This window comes from Macrotis lagotis, chromosome 1 (assembly GCF_037893015.1).
Source record: "Macrotis lagotis isolate mMagLag1 chromosome 1, bilby.v1.9.chrom.fasta, whole genome shotgun sequence".
Lineage (NCBI taxonomy): Eukaryota > Metazoa > Chordata > Mammalia > Peramelemorphia > Peramelidae > Macrotis > Macrotis lagotis.
Genome location: NC_133658.1, coordinates 415,009,539 through 415,027,242, shown reverse-complemented (window position 1 = coordinate 415,027,242; position 17,704 = coordinate 415,009,539). Strand labels below are relative to the sequence as shown.

The following is a 17,704-nucleotide window of genomic DNA, read 5'->3' as shown; positions in this document are numbered from 1 at the left end:
TGAACTGGAGATGGAGAGGGTAGATAAAAATTGTGAAAGAGATGACTTCAGAAAAACTTGAAGACTTGTAAAAACTGATTTTGAGTAAAATGAATAGCTCCGGGGGAACAACTGGCAATGACTATAAAACTGTAAAGAAAAACAATTCTGAAAACTTAACAAATTTGATTTATACAATGAATAACTACAATTCCTGAAGAATGATGAAACAAAATTCTCACCTCTTGAAAGAAATGTGATTGACAAAAGGTAAAGAATGACACATACATAGACAAATGGTGGATTTCGTTTATCTATGCTTTTTGTTGCAAAGGAGGGTGGGAAATGGAGTGGAGGGGGAGGACAATGACAGAATTTACCCTCCCCCCCAATTAAAGACTCAATTTTTTTCTTTCTTAAAATGCACACAAAAAAGGGGGCAGCTAGATGGCACAGTGGATAGAGCACCGGCCCTGGAGTCAGGAGTATCTGAGTTCAAATCTGGCCTCAGACACTTAATAATTACCTAGCTGTGTGGCCTTGGGCAATCCACTTAACCCCATTGCCTTGCAAAAACTAAAAAAAAAAAACCATAAAAAAGAACAGAGAAAGTTGTAGGGGAAAAAGAGGACAGGAAAGAATTTTGGAACTAATACTGAATTTTCTACATTTTGTATATAGAAATGTTCGTGTTTGTTGATTTGTCAAGTTCAAAATAACAAAAAAAATTGGGACATGTTGGTATCTAAATGACTTAAACACAGATCCACATTTCTTCTCCACATAATAATAATAATAAGTCTAGGTCTTGTCTAATCTACAAATCAATTCTCCCCTTTTCTCTCTTAACACAAAAAAAAGAGGTATCTCAACTCCTTACCTAAACCCATTGCTCCAGTCTTCTCTAGGATCTTGCTAGTCATACTTAGTCATCTTATATTACTACTCTAATTGCCACTTTAACACGTTCCTATGCTTTTTTGCACTGTGCCTGACACAAAATAATTAATTTGTTTACTGATTACATACATGACTAACAATAGAATTTTACATTAAGAACTAGAAAATACCTTTTAGGCCATCAGGTTTACCCCCTCTCATTTTACAGATGAAAAACAGAAGAAGTAAACTTGTCCAATGAGGAATGAAGTAATAATATTTATATAGTACTTTAAGATTTTTAAAGTAATTTTTTCCTTTTCTCCTAGAATCAACTCTGTGACAGGTCACTGCTCTCTCCCTTTTACAAATGAGGATGATAAAGACACACAGTCCTACAATTTATATTTGAGGCAGTAGATAAGCCCAGGTCTCTCTCTTGGCTAGTGATCCCAAATAAGCACTACATGGGGTTGTCTTTCTCAACAATCTTTAATCCTTCTCTCTAATGGCTTTTTCTCATCTACCAAATATATCATTAAACAGGCCTTATGCTGAATACTGGGCCCAGTAATATAGGGAGTATATACCAAGGTACAGTCCTTAACCTTTTCCTCTTTTTTCTATACTCTCTCTCCCTTGGTAATCTCATTCAGTCAACATGATTCCAATTATTATAATTTTTATAAAGATAACTCCCAAATCTCTATCTCATTGCTGCCCACTTCCAAGCTCCTGACCATCCACTCCACTGGGTGTCCAACTTGCATAAGTTCAGTATATTACAAAGATGTAATACACTCAATGTGGTGGGAAAAGAATGAGACTTTAAGTAAGATGACCAACTTGCATAAGCTCAGTATATTACAAAAATGTAATACACTCAATGTGGTGGGAAAAGAATGAGACTTTAAGTAAGATGACCTGCCTTTGAAATTCAATTCTGCTACTTTACTGTGACCTAAGTGGTTATACTGTATTGAAACCGCCCTGAGTCTCTTGTTTCATCATCTATAAAATGAAGGTGTCAAGATTAGTTGAAATCTTTTTTAAAAAAAGTTTTGATCGATATTTTCCATTTCTTAAACTACCGTAGCACTCTTAAGTTCCCTTACCCTCCCAGAGAGCCATCTCACTTGACAACTAGTCAAAGAGTAGTTGGGGGTCTCATCTTCTATTTCTTCATTTGAGTTTCACTTGATCTTTATGATTTTGTTATATTTACTTTTGATTTTTTGTATCATATTTCTTTCCCTTTACATTGTTATAATTATTGTGTTCATTGTTTTCCTTGCTTTGCTTAACTTCACTGAATCAATTCATATAGATCTTTCTGTACTCAACACATCATTTCTTACAGTACAAAAAGTTCCAGGGGAGACAAAGGATAGGAAGGACAACTTTGGAACTAATTTACTGAATTTTCTATTCCATTACATCCATCTACCACAATTTGTTTAGCCATTTCTCAATCAACAGACATCACTAAGAATCAGTAGAAACAAAGTATTGTTTCAATTATTAGTTTTCACAAAAAATGGATTAGTTGAAATCTAATTGTTTCTATATCCTATGACTTTTTCCACTAAGCCTGCCCTTCATTCTAATATTATTTCTGTCAATGGAAACAATCACTCTCAAGCAATATTTATTAAATATCTACAATACATATGTGTTGTATGTATGTGTACAAGGGCTATATATATATATATATATATATATATATATATATATATATACACACACACATACACACATCCTATACATACAACATAGTTAATAAAGTATCCAGAAAGATGTAATTTAGAAAGCTGTGCTTAAGATGCTTTTTGAAAGAAGAAAGGTATGCTATGAAGCAGAGATGAAAAGAGAAGTACATTCCAAGCAAAGGGAAATAGCCATTCCTCAAATGATAAATGGTCAAAGGAACAGGCAGTTTTCAGAAGAGGAAATCAAAGCTATCAAAAGTTAAATGGAAAAAATGCTCAAAATTACTTTTGATTAGAGAAATGCAACTTAAAACAACTCTAAAGTACTACCTCCTACCTATTAGAAATGACAAATGCTAGAGGGGATGAGTGAAATTAGGCAAATTAATGAACTAGTGGAATAGAGAATAATCTGGAACTTTTTTTTTAGGAATTTTTTTAGGTTTTTTTTCTTTTTATGCAAGGCCCAAGGCCACACAGCTAGGAAATTATTAAGTTTCTGAGGCCGGATTTGAATTCAGGTCCTCCTGACTTCAGGGTTGGTGCTCTATCCACTGTGCCATCTAGCTCCATCTACTGTGCCTGAAACTTATAACTTTCGACTCGTGCTCTTTCACCCCAGGAACAGCAATACTAGGTCCATACTCCAAAGAAATCAAAGAAAAAGGAAAAGGACCTGTTCATTACAAAAATACTGATAGCAACTCTTTTTGTGGTGGCAAAGAAGTAAAAATTGAGAGGACACTCATCAATTGGGGCATGACTGAATAAGTTGTGATGAGAAGTGAAGAAGAGAGTGGTTTCAGAAAACATGGTAAGACTCATAAACTAATACAAAGCAGAACAACCAAGGAATCACTTCTATAGTAGCAGCAATTTTTCAAGATGATCAGCTGGAAAAACATAGCTACTCCGATCAATACAATGATTCAAGACAATTCCAAAGGACTCATGATGAAAAAATGCTATGAACCTCCACAGAGAACTGATGAATTCTGAGAGCATCAGGAAAGATAATTTTCTTCTTTGGTTTTTTTTTTTTGCCTTTTTTTATGATATGGCAAATGATGTTTTGTATGATTTCAAATGTATAACGAACAAATTGTTTGCCTTCCCTGTAGGTAGAGAACAGTCAGGAGGAAGAGGAAGAATAAAAAAATTTTAAAACATGTAAAAAAGGTTGATTTGAAAAGAAAAATAATCAGGTTTGAATATGCTGAGTTGGAGAAGTCTCTGGGACATCCAACTTGAAATGTCCAACAGACAACTGGTGATAAGAGACTGAAAGTCATGGAAAAAGACTACAACTGGATATATATGTGTGAAATCTAAATCCTTGTAAATGATGAGTGTACAAAAGCGACAAGAATGCAGGAGGAAAAAAGGGGATATGTGGAATCTTAAGAGTACACACCTAAAGTTAGGGGGTATAATAGTGAGCCTGAGTTAGATAAGTTAGGAGAACTAGGAGAGAGTATAATCACACAAATTATTCACACAAATACAAGAGAGAGGTTGGGAAGAATCAAGACTGAGAAAAAGAAAACCATCAGATTTTTAATTAAGAGATGCTAGTATCTTAGGAGAAAGTAATTTCAGTTAATCCATGAGGATCAACTACCAAAATGCTTGTATCCCAAAATGTGATTATTTGCTTTTATTTATTCTGCTTTATTTCTAGCCCATCACTAGAATGTTTCTAGTCAACAAACATTCATTAAGAACTTTCATCTCTCAGAAAGCTATTTCTTCTCTATTCCTAATATTACTAACCCTGATACTGGTTTTTATAGTTGTACTTATTTTTTTCCCCAAAACCATCTACATGAACCTTAAACAGTCAACTCCCTTATTTCCTTCCCTCCAATCTAACCTTAATACTGCTACCAAATTAATTTCCTTAGGCCTAGATTAGGTCATGTCACTGTTCTGGTAAGAAATATTTAGTGGCTCTCTACAACCTCCTGAGTAAAGTGAAAATTCTTATGTCTGCTTTCAAATCTATAATCTGTCCCCAGACTCACTTTCCAACCTTACCCATCTATACTACTGCTTGTCATATATGTTCTAGCCCAAGTGAATGGCAAGCATAGCCAATCAATGAGCATTAATTAAAACCTTTTTCTAAGTAGTAGTAGGGGCATAAAGGAAAAAATTAAAAATCAAATATCCAAATGGTATATTTTCTACAGGAGAATACTACATCCATACATGCACAGCAAGTATATAAGGACAAAATAAACAAAAGTAGCTTAAAGAAGAATATTAACAGTTATAGGGTGGGAGGTAGGGAGAGTAACTGTAGATCAGCAAAGAAGGTAGTACTTGAGTTGCAGTCTTTTTTTAAAAAATTTTATTTACATTAAGCAATAGGGTTAAGTGACTTGCCCAAGGTCACACAGCTAGGCAATTAAGCGCCTGACATCAGATTTGAACTCAGGTACTCCTAACTCCAGGGCCTGTGCTCTATCCACTGCGCCACCTAAGCTGCCCCTGAAGTGAGTCTTAAAGGAAGGAAAGGATTCTAAGAGGTGAGAAGGAATACATTGCAGATGTGGCAAAGTGTCAGTGAAAAGGCCTGGCTTGACAACTTGAAAAACACCAAGTAAGTTAGATTGGGGGGGGGGGGGGGACACAAAATATGTCATAATGGAAAGAGGAGTAATGATAATAAGGATATAAAGGGTTTTAAAATTCAAACAAGGGTGTTTATAGTCTATCCTAGTCAAGATGTGATGAGGTCTTGAATTAAAGCAGTGAAAAGAATAAATGTGAGGTGCTATGGAGGGAGAAGAAATAGGATTTGGACACTTGGATAAGTGATACTGAAGAGTGAAAAGCTACTGAAGATATAAAACTGAGCAAATGGAAGGATGGAGTTGCAGCAAAAGAAATAAGGATGTTCAGAAGAGGGACAGGTTTGAGGAGAAAGAAAATAAAATTGTTTTGGACATGGTGAATTTGAAATACCATGGGACAATCCATTTCAAAATGTCCAACAGGCAGTTGTGATGCAGGATTGGTGCTCAGGAGGGAATGAGCTGAAAAATATAGAACAAGCATAGAGATGATAATTAAACCCATGAGAAAAAGGTCACTAAATGAGAAAAGGACCAAGACAGAGTCTTGGGATATACCTACAGTTAGGGAATATGATCTAACAATCAAGCAAAACAGACTGAGAAGAAGCTGGCAGATGATATTATTAGGAAAGGATAGGGTAACAAAATCCCACAGAAAATACCATCACATTTGGCAATGGAGATAACTGACTACCTATTCTTTTAAGTCCAAATCAAACATCACTTCCTCAAAAAAGCCTTTCCTAGAACCATTCTGTACCCACTGGTGATAACTTTTCTCCATCTGATTTCAACCCAGCAAGATTACCTCAGGGATGCATTTAAGAATGCTACATTATCAGTTTATATCTCACTTTTCATTAATATATAAGTTCCTTGAGAGTGAGATTATCACAATCTTTGGTTTTATATATCCAACATCTAGCACAGTGTCTGGCAAATAGTAGATGCTATATGAATGCTTGTGGATTGATATTCTCTGCTACAAAAGGCAGGTAGGTGGCTCAGTATCCAGAGTTCATATTCAACCTCAAACTCTCACTACAGCCTCCTGAGTAAAGTTCAGATTCTTGTGCCTGCTTTCAAATCTATATTCTGGCCCCAGACTCACTTTCCAACCTTACCCATACAGACTACTGCTTGTCATATATGCTCTAGTCCAAATGAATGGGAAGCATAGTCAATCAATGAGCATTAACAAAAACCTTTTTTCTAAGTGGTAGGGACATAAAGGAAAAAATAAAAAATCAAATATCCGAATGGTGTATTTTCTACAGGGGGAATACTACATCCATGCACTCACAGCAAAGACAAAATAAAAAAAGTAGCTTAGAGAAGAAGGATATTAACAGTTATGGGGTAGGAGTTATGGAGACCCTAGATAAGTCACTACTCCAGTATTTCTGCCAAAAAATCCACAGACAGTATATGACCCACAGACTCCTGAAGTCATTTTTGACTAAATAACTGAACAACAACTAGAAAAGAGTTGATCAGCCAACAGCCTGGTAGAACCAGATTAAAATTCAACTGGAAATGTTTAACAAAATGGATAGAAATATAGATAATGTAAATAATGTGGTTTTCTACGTCAATATACAGAGAAGATCATCACGTACAGTTCAATGGGCCCTCATTTCTATTTGAATTTGAAATCACAGGACCAGACCATTAAGGATTGTTTAAAAGTTGGGGCCATAGCTGAATTATACTACATCATATGAATTATATATTACATTTATGTAATATATACAATACCAGTAACTAGTATTTTATATTACAAAATGTTACATATACGCTTATAGTCTATCAAGGGAAATACAATAGAATATAGAATATAAAAATACAGAATATAATCAAAATGAATTCCTAATAATTTTTTGTTTAACAAATAAATGGCACAGATAAAGTGCAGGGTCTGGAATCAGGAAGACTCTTTTTTTTTTTAGGTTATTGCAAGGCAAATGGGGTAAAGTGGCTTGCCCAAGGCCACACAGCTAGGTAATTATTAAATGTCTGAGGCCGCATTTGAACTCAGGTACTCCTGACTCCAGGGATGGTGCTCTATCCACTGAGTCACCTAGCTGCCCCAAGACTCATCTTTCTAAATTCAAATCTGGCCTCAGACACTTACTAGATACGTGACCCTGGGCAAATCACTTAACTGTTTGCCTCAGTTTCTTCATCTTTAAAATGAGCTGGAGAAGGAAATATGTTCAGTATCAAGAGAATCCCAAATGGGTCAGAAATCTGAGTCAGACACAACTGAATTAACAACAACATTTTTGGTTTGAAGCAGAGGGGGAGATATCAAAAAAAAAGCCTCATGGCACTTGAGCTGAGCTTTAAAGGAAGTTACTAGGTAAGGAAGGAGTGCATTTCAGGTATGGGAGACTTATGCAAAGGCAGAGAAAAAGGAGATGAAACATTGCTGTGTTTGAAAACTAGTATACAGGTCAGTTTGACCTGGAACATAGTCTTAAAAAAAAAGGGAATAATGTAAAAGAAAAGGTATGGTTGAGAGGAATTTTAAATAGCTGAATTTTTTCCTGGTGGCATTAACAAGATAATAGCTTTTGGAATAGAATAATGACACAGACAGATTTGTGTATCACTTTGGTAACTATGAATAGAGGAGAGACAAAAGAAAGATTGGATACAGGAAGAAAGTCAGGAGACTAATCCATCCAATAAGCTTTGATAAAAACTGAAATATGATAATAGCTACATGTATGGAGAAAAGGAAAATATTTGTGTTATGTTGTAAAAGTAGAATCAAGAAGGTTAGCTACTGATTGTAAACGGATGCTGAATACACAATGACTCTGAGGGTTTGAAGCGTAAGTGACTGACATGATGGGAATGCCCAGAGTCAGAAAGAGGGATGTGTTTGGGGAAAATATGAGCTTCACATACTTTCTGCTTGGTGATTAAACTAAAATGCTACTGTATTTTTTTAACCTGATAAATTATGTCTCTACGTTGTATTTTATACTATTTGGCTAAGGTGTTATTTGGGCAAACTTAAATTTTAAAAATACAATAAAAAATTGATAATAGCACACTTTGAAAATAAATTAGTTTATGACCCAGAGAAACCTTATAGATTAGTGCTCCTATTTTTATTTGAGTTTGGCATCACTGCCCCAGGCAGCAACAGTTCAGAAGAGAACACAAATCATTATCCCTGTTAAGGTTACCTTTTTACACTACAATAAAACAAGAGAAAGACAGTACCGGTCTTCCATGTTGACTTTCATAGTACAGAAGACTTTTTTGGAGAGAAGTTTTCTCTTCGGCCAAATGATCTTTTGTCATTTTCTATAAGAAAGAGACAATATTGACATACTCATTCACTTCTAAGGTTGAAAAGATAGTTATATTAATTTAGAGAATTAAAAATTAATTTAGAGAATTGAATTCCAAATTCCAAAAAATTTCAAATTCCAAAGCTTACTTGAATCTTATTCTTCCAATAAAGGAGTTTTTATGACTGAGCCCCTGGTCTCTCCTGCTCTATCTCTTTAAATACAAGCACAAAAGTTCCAAGTCATACATGGTTCATCTAAACAATGTATAAATATACGTGTGTGTGTGTGTGTGTGTGTGTGTGTGTGTGTGTGTGGGACCCCTTCTCAGAATAACATTCTTAAAACATAAAATACATTAAAATTACAAAGGAAATCAATTATACTGAAATAGTTATCAAAATATTTTTAAAAACATTCAGAGATCCCAGATTAAGAACTCCTCTGATCTGGATTGATGATCATCCCTTCCTTTCTTCAAAGATAAACAACTATGGAGAATAACTGCTACAATAACCATTGATAAACTATTCTAAATTCAAGACTGCTTCAGCCACTACTTTTCACAATGTCATTATTAAAGTATTTTAACCAAAACCCACTATAAAACAAACATTTACAGTTGAGAGCCCACTTTTTACCTTCTTCCTTTGATGAAACTGTCCCTTGTAATGTTCTATAAAAATGTTTTCATAGAACCAATTAACAATAGCAGACAGGTTATATTAGCTGGCCCATATAAAAATGACATGCCAAATGTCTATTTAAATGTTTTGTTATTTTCAAGATTTATATTTATGCAATATTAATATGTCCAATATAGCAATAATTTATGTTTATATGCATGTGCCTATATGTATGAACAGTTTGTGTGTGTATGTGTGTATATATATATATAGATATAGATATATAGATATATAGATATAGGTATAAATACACATATATATGTAGGCACATATACATAGTATATAAAAAATATAGGTAAATGTAAAAAGAGAGAGGGATTGGTTTTGGAAAGAAACTAATCACTTCACGGACCAAGAGATCTTCAAGTCATCTCTCCAATTTCTTGGTCCGTGAAGTGATTAGTTTCTTTCTGGTTCTAAAGATACAATATAAATATGATTCTATGACTTAGAAGCAACCAGGAAAGAGACTAAAAGGAAGCTTAAGGTCCAAACATAAATAATAGTGAACTTGTCAGCAAAGCTAAGTTATTAGTACTTTGTGGTTTTGGAGGGTTTTAGCAGGATGGTTGGGAAAAAGGCAAGGTTTGGTATCCCTCTTCAACAAATATTAAAAGATACAGATCATCTAGATTCAAAAAGCTCAGAAAAGAAATGTAGGCTAAAAAGATTCAGTGAGATCTAAAATAACAGAGAACTAGCTTAGAACTGGAAAAGATCAACCCCTTCATTTTACAGAAAAAGAAACAAGGTTTCAGGGAAGTAAAATACCTTGGTTCAAGGTCAAAAAAGTAGGAACTGAACTAGAGCTTAGGGCTCTCAATTCAGTATCCATTCCATTAGATCAGGCATTCCTAGTCAAATATATCTTTATGGACCTAGTACTAGGCAGTGGACAGGTATACAGGTCAGGAGACTTGTACCTTAAACCCATTTCTGCCTAACTAGAGCTTCAGGACTTAAGGCACTTCTCTCTGGATCCTCAGTTTCATCTTCTGGATCCAGAGGATATAAAATGAACCTTCCAGTTTTATCATTCTATGACACAGCAAAACAAGGAGAAAATTGGCTTCACTGGAATAACTGAAAAGAATTAGGTGAAGTTACTTTAAGAAGGTTCCCTAAAGGAGGGAAAGATTCCTCTTTCAGGAAAAAAGAGAATATGAAAGATAGGAGAGGAAAATGGGCAGAAAAAGTTAAGTTTGAAAAAAAAGGGACAGTGGGAATAAAAATAAAGGAGAATTTGTGGGAGGCTAAAAGGAATAAAGTATGTTTGGGCAGGGGAAGGTATTAATCGGAGAAAAGTTGTGAAAAACTGAAGGACTAGCCTTGATTGAAGAGTGTGGTATAATAAAAAGAACACTAAATAAAAGGACCTGGATTCAAAACTTCTGTATAACTTGGAGCAAACCACTTAATCCCTGTAGATCTCGATTTTCAGGAGAAATGGGAGTGTGTTAGACTAGATGACTTGTAAGGTTCCATCCCTTCCCAGTCTAAATGTATGGTCCTGTGAATAACACTACATTCGTTCCATTTATTAAGGATTCAACAAGTTACTTTGAGTTAAAAATCACATTTTAGCTTGAGTGTAAGACATGAAATCATGATTACTTTAATATCTTCTGGAAGGCTTCTTTCCACACGCTTCTCTTTCAGTCTTTTCAAAATAAGTTCAAGTGTTGCCTCCTTAGTGGGCTTTTTTTCCTTCTGTATGATCCTGGATTCTTCTTCATTATCTTCAACTTCATGGTCTAGAGAAGAGCCAAAGCTTTTTGGAAGAGTGTTACTGCGTGGACGTGTTTGAGGTACAAATTCCCCATCAGAGCTTTTGTGCTTTGCATCTACAATTCAGAATTCAACAGGACAAAAAGTGATTCTTTTTATGATAGAATAAGTCAAGAAAAAAAGAAATGATGTGTCATAAGAAAATTAATATATATGCAGCACCTCAAACATTTCAAGATGTTTAAATTACTTCCACAATAGATAATAACCAGGCTAGCCAATTTAATGAGTGAACTGACAATAGCATTCAGACAATGGTTTTGTGATTGAGGAGTTTACTTTCACTATATGTGAAGAGTTATGAGAACTGGTTTTGAAAATCTAAATAAAAAGGATCTTAAAATAATGGCTATTTGGGGGATTATTCCAGTAAACAGTTCACATTATGTTTAGTATTATTTTCAGTACAGTTATAAAATAATTAACTTACATTTCTCCACCTTCCCCCTACTTTCTGCACAGAAAATTTTACTTAGACACTACTAGTCAATAAGCATTTATTAAATTATTTACTTTTTGCTAGGCATTGTTATTAAGTGCTAGGAATACAAAGGCAGGGGAAAAAAAATCAGTTCTTTCCCAAGGAGTTCATATTTTAATGGAGGCAACAACATGCAAACGACTAAATATATAACATATGCAGTGTAAATGAAAGGTAATTTTAGAGGGAAGAGAATAGCAGTCAAAGAGAAAGGAAAGATTCCTAAAGAAAGTAAAATGCGATCATCTGTAAAGGAAGCCAAGGAAAGCTAAGAGTTGGAGATTGCTACAGAGAAGAAGTAAGTAATCTACAGAATCAAACTAATGAATCAACTTTTAATTTAATGTTTTTCTGAAGATCGATTTAATGAACTAGAATTGCATAATCCAAAACTATGCTAAAATAAATCAAGAATTACTTTGGAGATGCATAAGTGAGCTTAAAATAAAGCTTCATTACAGCTATTTTTATTGCATCACATAGAATACTACCAAAGAAAACAGGCAAGGGGCAGCTAGGTGGCACAGTGGATAGAGCACCAGCTCTTGAGTCAAGATGACCTGAGTTCAAATTTGACCTCAGACACTTAATTATCCAACGTGTGACCTTGGGCAAATCACTTAACCCCATTTCCTTGCAAAAAAAAAAAGAAAGAAACAGGCAAGATAATGAATTTTTATATGTACTCTTCAGTGAGAAGAAAGCTATCCATAAATCTTCAAATTCTTAGTTGCTATGTTTGGCAAATTCCAAATGTCTGAAACTTAGGAAATCATAGTTGCCCTGTTACTTACAAAGTCTATTCAAATAGTATTCTTACATTTCTGTAATGGAAATTAGAAAAAAGAGCAAATTTTCTTTTTTCATAACAATTACCAAGATGAAAAAGGAACAAATTTCAAAGTATTAATTCCTTGGATAGTGTTACATTTCAAGATTATTATATTTAAGTGGATATCAGTTTTAAAAAATAAAGAGTACACATATACCTTTAATTTGCTTCCTTAGTTTAGTAAGCTCTGTCATCCACTTCAAAACTTTGGGATTGTCTGCAATATCACTGTAGGAGGGCTGTAAATAAAAGTTTCAAAATGCATCCTTTATAAAGATTAACTTAATAGTTTTATATGTAAACTCTTTACAAGATATTAACATTACCACAAAGAAAATGTCAGTGATAAACATCTGTCTTAAAAATCCAAATCCTGGTTCAATTCAATTAATTATTTTATGAGAGGCAGCAGGGGAATATTGGCTAAAGAACTGGTCTGAGAACCAGGATGATCTGAGTTCAAATCCCAACTCTGATACTTACTGGGTGACCATGGGTAAGTAATTTAACCTCTCTCTCTCTCTCTCTCTCTCTCTCTCTCTCTCTCTCTCTCTCAGGGCTCAAAGTCAGTGGCATCAAATACATAAGGATCCCTGCCTTATTTCCTTAAATTTCCCAATTACATTTTTAAAAGTTCAGGTCTCATGACTCAAGCAGATCATGTTGGTTTTTTTTTAACACCTCTGCTTTAGGAAACTCTCTTAAAATACAGAAGTTGCAGAGAAGGTGTCAACCTGCATTAATAAGAGAAAACTTCCTCCTCCAGAAAAAGTTCCTTATAAATCTGAAATCACAGCTCCAGTTTTATTTCTATTTATTGTCTAATAAATAGTACCTGTTATCCCAGGCACTGTAGATACTAGGAAAGATTAAAACATTTATTTACTTATATTCCAATAATAGGGGAAAAACACAAATAAGAGAGGAGTCATGTTTGGCTATAAAGCACAGAAGATTTGGATGTGAGCTAGAAAGTACAGTGATACTAGATTTGGTTTTAGAGATTTTCCTCAAAGGACTTTGCTTTGCTGCAGAGGCAATAGGGATGTCACTAAAGATTTGTTGGCATAGATTAATGTGAAAAAAGAAGTAATACAAACAAATGTATACATCCAAAAGAAAAAAAAATATTAGTTTGGCAGCAGTCTGAAGGACAGTACTAGCTGAAAGAAAAAACACATCTCTGATGAGGCAACTGCAAACTGTTCATGTGGATGATGACACTCTATACCCAGGTAGCAGTGAGAAGAGAGACTGACAGGTATTTCAGCTAGAGCTAATAGCAATGAACTGAGTCCCAATCTAAATTCAGTCACTAAATGACTATATTACCTTAGGCAAGTCACTTCATTTCCCTGAGCCTCAGAGGTTCCTCCATCTAATGGATAATAAAAGCTGACATTTTAGATAGTGCTTTAAGATTTGCAGAACACTTTACATGCACCATTTGAGTTTCAAATACATTCTGAATGATAGGTAAGACACCATTTATCATTATATTCTACAGATTAGCAAAGTAAAACAGAGAGGTTAGTGACCTAAAGAAGGGTCAACCAGCTAGTGTTTGAATAGTTTAGTGGGATCAGAACCCTTCCTAAATCCAGTGGAAACAACCCCACCCCCAATCTAAGTGGATTGAACTAGATAACATCAAAAGTTTTAACTATCTAGCATACTATCATTCTATTTGTATATTTGGCAAACATTACTAACTCACCTTAATGTTTTTTTCTTTTTCAAATTGCTCTTCAAATTGTCTGATTTTCTTCTGTAGTTTCTTGACCAACTGATATGGTGTTTTATCTTCCCTTTTGTCATCTTTTGAACTAAAGGATGCTCTTCGAGGTCTGATTTAAAAATTAAGAGATGTTTACACACACATACACACACAAGTATTTAGCAAAGATGAATTAATATAGATTTTGAGGAATGTAGAAATCATTTTTAAGATGCTCCTTCCCAAAAATATCAAGACCAGTTCGTCTACATTTGCTAAAAGGAGAGTAAAGACTTCATGTGCTAAAGGTTGTCAAATTAACTAACACAACTTGTAATTCTGTTTGAAATGCTTTAAAACTACTTTAAATTTATTCTTCAAGCCATTCTGACTAAATAAAGGATAATTAATGTTGCCTAGGATTATTTCAGGGGGAAAAAAATCTACCAGAGAAAGTCAATTTGGGAGATGGGAGAAAGATAGGAAGATACTGAGAAACAAGTAAAGAGCAAAAGCATCCCATTCATACACAGGCTGATTTTAATACACTGGGCAGCTGGTCACTGGGACTCACAGAGATGACTTCAAGATCCCCCCACCCAAAACAAAACATCCACCCAGTACAAATTTCTTTCACAGATAGTTATTCTAGTAATTACAAAAAGTAGATGAATACCTGGCAAAAGAAAGTGCTTTAGATGAAGCATCCAGAGTTTCCGGATCATGCAAGAACCGCTGGCTTTGCCCAAAATCTAAACTACGATGTGACAATACAGGTGGACAATCTTCTTCAAGAGGATGATGAGTCATTCTCCCAGCCTGTGGGGAAAGCTGAGCTTCTCCAGATTCAGAATCCTCCTGCCAAGACTTAAAAGCAGGAAATGGTTCTGCAAAACAGAACACAAGAGAAATGGTACCATGGGTTTCTTATTTCCAAAAAGAATAAAACTTCTAGAGTTAAAAACAGCTATATATTCAGCATGAATCTGTATAATTTATAAGCAAATGAAAAGTGCATTTCATTAAAACTATATTCCCAAATACTATATGCTATTTCATAATTTAAAAACATTAATGCTTCCATGAAGTGATTATAGTTTTAAAACATTAGAGAATAACTACTTAATAGTCCCCACATAAATTTGATTTTTTACATTAAGGGACTTCCATTTTGAGTGTCTGTATGTGTATTTTTAAAACAAAATTAAAGAGACATGAAGAGACACTGTCAAGTTATTTGAATAGTCTAAGTTAGTTAGATATCTTCCTTTTAACATTTCTCTTTAAAAAGAAATAAAAATGGCATTATTCAGCAACCACTTGTATTTATATTCAGGAAGAAAAGAACCAAGTCTTGCCAAATGAGTCAGCTGATTCTTGGCAGTCAATGTGTAACTGTTAGGAGATGGTAGAGCTCTTTCAGGATCAAGAGGCTCTATGTTATGCTAGAGAACTCATTTGTAAGCAGGAGCTTGTAGGACCTGCCAAGAGTTCAAAAAATTCCAAAAATGACTAATTTATAGCCAGTAAACAGCTAATTTAAGAGTGAGACACTAAATCCAAAGTCTATTTATCCTTTACAGAATTCAAAAAGTTAACATATTTCAATAACTAATCAATAAAAATATTAGCAAGTCAAAACTCATGGTAACAATTTTATTGTAATAATTTTAGAGTAGTATACAGTATATTGAACAGAAAACATGTTAACATACTTTAACAACTGTATATACAAGTCATATAACAAAGCACACAAACAAGAACTCCACAAACACTCCAAATACAAAATCAAATTCACATATCATTTGAAACAAAGTTTGACATTTATAAATGAAGAATACTCCCCCCAATAAGAAAACAATAGGTTAATATGGGCATTATATCAAATTTTTTTTAAAAATTTAATTGTCTTTGATTCTCAGAGATTACATGACAGTGTCAAAATTTCAATGTGCTTTCTCCCTGGTCATGATAGTTAAGTATTGCCTAGTAGATTATTTTTACATTTGTCTTTAGGTATTTTAGAAGAGTTAATACTTCTTTAGAGTAAGAATATATCTTAAATTTCCTTCTGCCACCAAGATAAATCTGATAACTGACTTGAATTCAAAGCGTGCAAAACAACAAAATTCAGCAATAAAGTCATTAAAAAAAAAACCCTTGTACCTGCTTCCCAGTAAATAAGAAAATCAGTACCAAGTTTTATTAAGTTCTCCTGTTCAGGGAAAGAAAGGGGAAATAACCAAAGCCATTTTCTCTGGGTTGCATTTTTACCCATAAAGACATTCTCAGGAAATGGGGGCAGCAGGAGAAGGGCTAATTGTAAGGCAAACAAATCATAAACCATATAAAGGCAGAAAACTAAACTATGGTGAACCATACTTACCCTCCCCATCTCTCTGCAGATGCATTGTTTTGAAATCAATGAGGGGGAAAGTGATAGGGCATGACGCTAATAAAATGGAAAAAAAATGGCAAAAATACTAAAGTGAACACACAGCACAGTCAGAACAAACCATACACATAACTAACACAAAGCCGAAAGATACAGAAAACATTTTTTGTGGGCCAAGTTACTCAATCTACTCTTCAAAAAATTTTACCTAACAAAATTAGTACTGACCAAAACTTTGAAAACAGACAAACATATATTTCCATTTAAGTGAGGCAAAAATAAAAAAAAAAAATCCATGGTGCTTTTTAAATTTGTATTGGAGTTTTTTTTTAAAGCATAACACTGGAAGTAATGGAAGCATTCAATTGGATACTTAAAAAAGAAAGGTTTTCCTACTACTACACTGAGAACTGAACAATAACATTAGCAAGATCTGCTACTATCATATTTCAAGATTCCAGAGTCCCTTTAAGAAGAAAACGGTATACTTTTCCCCCTAAGAGCCAAAAACCGTTTTTAACAGCTACAATATTGAATATTCTGGGGCTAGCCATATACTAAAACTCTCTTCCAAATTCTATTATACTGATAATGCCATTCAGCTCCACCAGAAATAGAAGTCTCATATTATGTGAGGGGAAAAATGGAAATACTCATTAGAAATTACCCACTTCTTTACTAAGAACTGTCTATTATCTCAGATCTCTAGACATCTAAGTATGTAGTTCGTGAATTAACAAAACATTGCTTTCATCAAGTAAAGATGCTATTAATTTGACAGTGAGAGAGTGAGTAGCAAAGAGTATAGTATGTGTCTGGTCTCTGGATAACAATCTGAAAACACTGGGAATGAATTTCTTATGGGTCCCATGTTATTATTCCATGAAGGATCTCACTAACTTGAAATCTTTTAACCCTACCTTTGCTGTATGACAAACCTATAAGTACTCCTTTCCCTTCTTAGCCTAAAATGAAAGAACACTGTAACCCGGGAAGTAGTATCAGAAGCAATCTTACAACCCCTGGGATAATTTCAAATAGGTATAAAAATAATAAAGAAAATTTTATTCAAATACCTTATGGGACAGTCCTATCACTAATTTCAAAACATGTGTAGGTCTGGATGAGAAAAGAGGGGAGGGACTTAGTTTCTTTTTGAAATAAGCCATAAGGCTAAGCCTTTACATAAAGGTCTGACAGCATTTAAAAGAATAATCAACATGTCATGCTAATTAGTTATCCTGAAATCAATGATCCCAAAATACTACCTTGAGTCATTTATATTTTCTTACCAGACACAGCTGTATACCATTCTGGCTTTATTCTCATCTCAGAGAAGCCAATTGCC

The 17,704-nt window shown here is 34.3% G+C and overlaps 1 protein-coding gene across 8 annotated transcripts in view; it reads right to left on the bottom strand.

Annotated features, from left to right (window-relative positions):
- The window catches only part of FAM13B (family with sequence similarity 13 member B), a 103,984-nt gene that overhangs the window by 15,170 nt on the left and 71,110 nt on the right, over positions 1 to 17,704 (bottom strand). For 5 of the 8 annotated variants that reach the window (XM_074212982.1, XM_074212981.1, XM_074212986.1 and 2 more), the window contains 6 exons: positions 16,348 to 16,413; positions 14,638 to 14,848; positions 13,962 to 14,091; positions 12,402 to 12,483; positions 10,758 to 10,987; positions 8,387 to 8,470 (listed from right to left, as the gene is read on the bottom strand). In XM_074212982.1, the coding sequence (XP_074069083.1) occupies positions 8,387 to 8,470; positions 10,758 to 10,987; positions 12,402 to 12,483; positions 13,962 to 14,091; positions 14,638 to 14,848; positions 16,348 to 16,413 (803 nt within the window). The remainder of the gene's footprint in view (positions 1 to 8,386; positions 8,471 to 10,757; positions 10,988 to 12,401; positions 12,484 to 13,961; positions 14,092 to 14,637; positions 14,849 to 16,347; positions 16,414 to 17,704) is intronic. The other 3 variants (XM_074212988.1, XM_074212984.1, XM_074212987.1) reach the window with 1 other exon arrangement.